Genomic DNA, 7,430 nt, shown 5'->3' on the forward strand with positions numbered 1-7,430 from the left:
TGTTGAGAGATGCCCCCAGCCACCTCTGCACCACCAACTGCTCAGCTCTCCCAAGGAATGGATATTTCAGCTGTTCTTAACACAGCTTCAGGGCCCTGGAGAGACACAGGCTGAAAGTGCCAGCTGTCAGAAATTGAGGCCAGAAGAAGAGGGTCCAAGAACCAACAGCCTGGTGGGCAGGGCTGAGCACTGAAATGGAGAGACAGACAACAGGAGTGTGGGGTGGGGAAGGTGGAGATGGACTGTGTATTGAAGAGGACTCTGAGAGGAAGTCTGGGGAGTGCTCCATATCAGAATACTTGCTCTGCAGAAGAGAGAGATAAAGAGAGCTATAGCCAGGCGTGGTGGCACAGGCCTTTAGTCTCTACACTCGGAAGGCAGAGGCAGGCGGAGCTCTGTGAGTTCAAGGCCAGCCTGGTCTACATAGTGAGTTCCAGGACAGCTGGGCTACAGGGAGACCCTGTCTCAAAACGACCGAAAAAAAAAAAAAAAAAAAAAGACCAAATAAATAAAATAAAATAAACAGCAATGGAGAGATGAGGCTGGTTTCAGGACTTGGCTCTTTGCCTGAAGGAGTGGAGAAACTTGAAGACTTATACCATAAGGTAAACAAAACTTGACCAACCAAGTCCCAGTGAGGCCCCATCTGTATTTTGTAAACAAAGTTTTATTGAAACACATCTGCACCCACTTGTTTACACAGCTGCTCCCATGTTGGAGCAGCTAGGTGGAGCTGGAGCCGCCATGGCCCACAAAGTCCAAAGTACTCACTCTTTAGCTCTGTGCAGAAATGGTCTCACAGGCTCCATACTTAAATGGGGAAACGTGACATGACTTGTGGGTTAGGACCAGACAAAGCTATAGTTCATCGTGCAAATTGTCCTGAGAAAGCTATCACAAGAGTAACAAGCTTCCTTCTGAGAGTTGGTGTCTGTTCCCTGTTTAATATTCATGGATCTCACAGTGGTGAAAGCTTGACTTAAACCCATTTTGTAGATAAGGAAACTGAGGCACAGGCAGTTAAATGACTTGCCTGAGGCCATGTGGCATATGGGTAACTGAGCAGGGGTTTGAACTCTAGCTATCCTGTCCTGGAGCCCACTCTGTCAGCAAGTGCTATAGAGAAAGAAGGCTTTGAGTTAGAGATAATATTCAAGCCAGGGGCAATGCTCAACCAGGCTTTGTAGGATGTGTAGGATCAGGCATGCCAGCAGGCAGCAGGGGTTTATAAAGAGCTGTGGGTTCAAGGCCAACTCTCTGTAATGAGTTCAGGATGGGCTCAGCCAGGGAGCCAGGACTAACCCATAGTGTATAAATAAAATTATAACAAATGTACCCAAAAGTCATTAAGAATTTCTAGAGCATTCCATCAAGCACAGGACCCTCCTTAGAGCTGTGAGGCTGTATAGGTCACATACAGGCCTGCCCCCACCCTGATGGGGGTTGAGAGGCAGAATGTCCTTTTGGGGACTTCTTCCAGCCATTGAGGAGGACCAGGAGTTCCCATCTGGTCAAGCCTGGGCCCCCAGGAAGGGGGAAGCTGAGAACAAGCTTCCCAGAACCAGGGCAGGGGCTTCAGGGGCTCAGGAGGGCGCATAGTGTCAACCCAGACTTGGGCGCTGAGAAGAGCAGAGCTAGGCGTGTTTCTGGAACTGCCAGGGCCCAGGGCTTGGTGTGTTTTCTTTGGCAAGACCTCCCAGGACAATGTATTTTTATTAGTGGAACTTGGAATCGGTTGAGCCTAGGGGACCACAGGGGCAGGAACAGACTCTCAAAACCTGTGGCTGTTAACATCCTTGCTGTTGTCAGAGGAAGGTGAGACAGGCTGAAGACTAGGTGCAGAAAGGAAGGATCTGCAGGGGCAGGGTCGACAGATGTGGGAGTCTAGTGTGCTGGTGCCAGGCCTGTGTTCTGACTTCTCTCCTTTCACCAGAACTCCTTGAGCTGAAGGGGAAGTCTACCCACTATGTTGACATTAGCGCTTTATACTGTGGTGCAAACAACTGAGAAGCTTAGTTCAGTGATTTCCTCCTACCCCCTACAATTTCAGAGTCCCTCAAGGCAAGTGAGGATTGTGGCTAGATGGAAGAGCTGAGATGGAGCAGGGCTGGGATTTCCCTCTGTCTTTCCTGTTTCCCATTTATCAAAATAAAATAGAAGGCAGAACCTGGGTTGTGCTGTTAAGTGGACCCGGGTTCAAATTTCACTCCTACATTTTTCTGTCTGATAGCGGGAGTATCTGGGAACTGGAGCAATTTACTTGAATCCCTTTAAGCCTCACTTTCCCCCAAGAAGCTGGTAAGAATTGTCATCAACTTCATTCGATGGCTGAGAGGATTAAAGGAAAAGATGTGTGAGTCCAACTTGGCACAGAGCAGCACTCAGTAAGAACCAAGTCCCCTGTCCTGTATTTGCTCTGTCCCTAGAGAGGGCATTAGTTACTTTCTGCTTTGCTGCAACAAAATACCAGACAAAAGTAACTTGAGGAAGGAAAGGTTTATTCTGGCTCACAGTTTGAGGGCACAGTTCATGACTGGGGAGTTGTGTCGGCAGGGGCGTAAGGCAGCCGGTCACATCACATCCACAGTAAGCAGAGGTGCATGCTGGTGCTCAGCTCTCTTTCTCCTTTTTTATTCAGTCAGGGACCCCCACCCATGGGATAGTGCTGCTGACATTCAGGGTGGGTCCTCCCTCCTCTGTTAGCCCAGTTGAGAAACTCCCTCACAGACATGCCCAGAGGTGTGTCTCCTGGGTGGTTTGAGATCCTGTCGGTTGACAACATTGGCCATCATAGAGGGAGTAACTGGAGTCTGTGTCAGTGGATGGCATGTGAATCAGAGACCTTACCTAGTGTCACTGTACCCTTGCCTTGCTGTGTGACCGGTGGGGGAGTCGGGGGGGGGGCAGCTGCTTGCTCATTCTAGGCTTAGTCTTCCCTTCCACAATAGAGACAGTGATTTCTGCCTCCAGGAACTGGGGGAGGATCAGGATGGGGATAAAGGAGATTCAGCATGTGAGGCAGTTAGCAACCCCCACCCCACAAGTATCAATTCTCTTCAAAGTTGAAAAAAAAATCACTATTTTTGGCTTTTGAGAGAGTGTATTAGTGATGCCTTGTCACTGTGACCAGTCTTGTGACAGAAATGTGACAGAAACTACATAATGGAGGAAGGGTTTATCTTGGCTCACAGTTTGGGAGCACAGACCATTATGGTAACTGGAACGGCTCAGTCCTTGGTGGTGGGACTTACACCTGTAGTTTCTCACAAAGTACCAACCAGGAAGCAGAGGGCTTGAGTTGGAAGCTGGCCACAGAACTGTGACCCTCAAAGTCCCATCCCCAGTGACCAGCCTTGGCCCCATCCCAAACAGTGCCATCAGCTGGGGACCAAGTGTTCAGACAGGGTCTCGGGCCAGTTCTCACTGGGACCGTGTCAGGAGGCTGCTGTGAGGCGTGCTGTCATGGATGCTGATGCTGTGCCTTGGACAGTGGACCCTAGGACCAGGCCAGCATCCTGGGCATGTGGCTCTTTTTTTTTTTTTTCCTCCAGCCTCAAGTAAAGTTACCAAAGTGATTTTGGCAGAGAAAGTTAATTTCTTTCCTTCCTATTTGGGGACGAGAGCAGAGCTGGGGCCACTGGCTCTGCCTCGAGAACCTTGAGCTGACCTTGGCAGGGTGAATACTTTTCCAGACTTAAAAAAAAATAAAGTCTCTTAAAATATGAAATGAGCTCAGAAAACAAGAGCATTTGGGTAAAGAAAGGAAAAACAAAAACGATGAAGAGAGGACAAGGAAGGAGGAAAGTTGGCGTGCTCCTGTCCTTCCTTTGCGCTAGACATGGAGAGCCAGAGTGGTTTTGGAACCCTTGGGTAGAGCAGCCCTTCCGTGGTGATCTCTGGTGTCCCAAGAATGCCTCGTTGGTCAGACATCAGCCCCTCATACTCTAGGAAGAAAGAGTCTTCTCATAAGACCGACAGTATCTACCAGGGGGAAACTATCAGTCATGTGCATTTTAGCATAAGTTACTTCAAGCAGGGTTCGCTTTGGTACTTGTCTGAGATTATCAGTCCGCCGTCTGATGCTCAGGGGATTCTGCGAGAGGGGGAGCTCACATCTGTCCAGGGGCTGATGGGGTAACCGATTTTATTCTAGAGTTGATACCGTAAATTCCGCTTGTCTGAAAGGCACCCACATTCCTCTGTGGAACCCTCCTCTTGCCAAGCCCTTCTGTCTGCAGTGCTAATAGTGTCTTTAAATAACACCAAACAGACTGAAGTTTGGTCCTGTCCATGCAAAAGCAAAACTCTCACCTCAAAGGAGATAAGAGATAGTTTATTCTGGAGCTAAATATGAGTGACAGGAACACAGATTCAGGTTACCCCAAATTCCATGTTCCAGCGAGGTAACAGTCGCCTTACATTTTTACAGTAACAGAACAAAGAAAAGTCATAAATCAAGACACTTTTCAAATACACTGGAGGATATATTAAGTAGGTGGGTCGCAACAAAGCTAGGTTGTTTTTTTGTTTGTTTGTTTGTTTTTACTATAGGTCCCAGATGCTATCTGATGACATTCTTAGCCTTTTGATTGGTGAGACCTGGTGGTCTGCCAGGATAATACATTCTAAAAGGTTTTTCATCTGTTAGTCACAGGATGTTAGAAACAGAGGTGGGTAAGCAGTGGCTGTTTGGGGCTAAAGATAGCCTGAGATAAATGGTAATTAGATTCTGGACCTGCAACCTTCCAAACTCTTCACAATCTCAGAGTGATAATCAGTTGGTCAGTCTTGCAGGAAGTTCAGTCCAAGGTGCACAAGTTCTTTTTGGAAACTTTTCTTTCACCAAACAGACTGAAGTTTGGTCCTTTGTGGCAAGACAGGGTTTACCCTTCACTTTTCACCCGAGCCCTTCCTTGCACTCTCTCCATAGGAGTCCACTGGATCATGAACCTCAGGCTGCTTGGGTCCTGTGACTGGGGATTAAGACACAGCTCAAGACGGGAAGATGACTCGGTTGGCAAAGTGCTTGCCTTGCAAGGACCTGAGTTCAGATCCTCAGGACTGTAAAAAGCTGGGCATGGGGACTGGAGAAATGGCTCAGTGGTTAAAAGCACTGGCTCCAGGGGAGTCAACAGCCCCTTCTGACCTCCACAGGCATTGCACACACAGCTGCGCTTCCATACATGCAGGCAAAACACTCACACATAAATAAATACATACATACATACATACATACATACATACATACATACATACATAATGCTGGGCATGGTGGTATGTACTTGTAATCTCAGTGCTAGGGAGACAGAGATAGGCAGATCGTGGGTCTCACTGGCCAGTCAAGCTAGTCTAATGAGTGAGTTCCAGTGAGAGACCGTTAAAGAAAAATGAACAGTGTATGAGGAACAGCACCTGAGGTTGGCCTCTGGCCTCATGCATTGTGCACACAAACACACAAAGACCCAGCTCAGCCATACCAACAAGTTCTACCCCTTCCAGGAGCCTCAGTTTCCCCCTCTGAAAGTCACAGTGATGACTTTGAGGGTCCTGCCCAGCTAGCAGCTCTGCAGGATGGACCCCCAGGAAGATCTGTGCAGGTTGGTCCTGTGAGGTCACTGAACTGTGTCTTCCAGAGGCGACTTGAGGGTCCTGCCCAGCTAGCAGCTCTGCAGGATGGACCCCCAGGAACATCTGTGCAGGTTGGTCCTGTGAGGTCACTGAACTGTGTCTTCCAGAGGCGAGTCTGGAGCTGGCAAGACGGAGAACACGAAGAAAGTGATCCAGTACCTGGCGGTGGTGGCATCCTCACACAAGGGCAAGAAAGAAGAAAGATACACGGTGAGCAGGGGTAGGCACCTCAGGCACCAGGCCTTAGGGTGAGTGGGAGCAGGCCTCTCGGGCACCAGGCCACAGAGATGGTTGCACCCGAGTCTCATGGACCTGAGTGCAAGCAGCAAGCAGACCAAGTGAGAACTGGGCCATGTCCTCCAGGGCCGGACCTCTAGGACAGAGCAGCCTGGCGCTGGTGAGCCTCATCCTTCTGGCTGAATGTTCCCCACAGGCCTGGGCACCTCCACTCTGAGGTCTCCTATCAGGGCTTCTCATTAGAGGCCCTGTCGTCACTTGGACCAGATTCCCTATTGTGGGGACTGTCCTGTGAACTCCAGGGCACTCAGTGTCCCTGGCCTGACATATCTCAGTGCACACACACACACTCTACACACACACTCTAGCTGGGTCAAGGAAACATGGCTCCAGCGCCATCAGATATCCCTGTGAATGGGACTCAGTCCCAAGCTGAAATGACCCCTTTCAATGCCTCTCTACCCCAAGGCCACACTTTGATCTCCTATATCCCCCAGTGTCCCACCCCCAAGGGATGAGGGATGCTGGTGTTCCTTAGCACAGGCCACTGGTCCACCACTGACTGGACTTCTGCTGTGAGCAAGATGCTGCCAGGATGATGTGAAATGGGGGAGGGGCTGCCCTAGAACAAGCTGAAGAGAATCATCAAAAAATCCCCCAAAGGCAAGGCTTGGTGGCGCACACCTTTGATCCCAACACTCAGGAGACAGAGATGGGGGAATCTCTGTGAGTTCCAGGCCAGCCTGGTCTACATAGAAAGTTCCAGGCCAGCCAGGGGTGCACAGTGAGACCGTCTCAAACAAAATCCCACAAAGGCCCCAACACTGGCTCAGTGGGAGCTGGAACTTGCAAGGAAAAGAAGAAGCTTCTAGAACCTGCCTTCAAAGACCTCCTGTCCCTTCCCCTCCCTCGTTTGCCTTCCTTGTCTACTCCCTACAGGACCTTAGGTCCTGCTAGCACCTGTGTGGATGGGGGGCGGGGGAACTGGTGGAAAGGTGGTGGCTCAGCTTCTGCCACCCTACATCCTGCTTCCCGCCCTGCTCTCAGGGGTGACTGGGGCCAGCACAGTGGCCCATCAGCCTGGCACTCTCAGGGACCTGAGTGGGTACTGGCTGTTGCCTTGGGAACCTGGACCCCAGGCTAGCTTGTCAGAACTGAGTGTGGAGATCAATAGCCCTTAAGTTTTGGCAGCAAGAATCAAATTTCCTCCTATCTGCCCTTTTCTATATGGTGAAAACAAGTAGCAGTTAAAATGGCTCAGCTTTGTCAAGAGCAGACACCGTTCCCTGCATATGCAGACCCAGCTCCACTCCAGCAAACCAGAGGCCATATGAAGGCCTGGCCAGGACTGAGTCCCTACCTAGCAGGGATGAGCCTTGGGCTCATCCCCAGCACTCCAGGAATCTAGCATGGAAGTACATACCTGTAATCTCAGCACTTGGGAGGTAGAGGCAGGAGGATCAGGAATTTAAGGAATTTAAGGTTATCTTAGCTATGTAGTAAATTTGAAGGCAGCCTGGGCTATTTGAAACCCTGTCTCAAAAAAAAAAAAAAAAAAAAAATAA

At 49.7% G+C, this 7,430-nt stretch overlaps 1 protein-coding gene across 1 annotated transcript in view; it reads left to right on the top strand.

The window, feature by feature from the left end:
• Myh11 (myosin heavy chain 11) overlaps positions 1-7,430 on the top strand; it is a 116,515-nt gene that overhangs the window by 42,927 nt on the left and 66,158 nt on the right. The window contains exon 5 of the mRNA XM_017797344.1: positions 5,736-5,838. Coding sequence (XP_017652833.1) covers positions 5,736-5,838 — 103 coding nt within the window. The remainder of the gene's footprint in view (positions 1-5,735; positions 5,839-7,430) is intronic.

Source organism: Nannospalax galili, unplaced genomic scaffold, assembly GCF_000622305.1.
Source record: "Nannospalax galili isolate Female #2095 unplaced genomic scaffold, S.galili_v1.0 scaffold32, whole genome shotgun sequence".
Lineage (NCBI taxonomy): Eukaryota > Metazoa > Chordata > Mammalia > Rodentia > Spalacidae > Nannospalax > Nannospalax galili.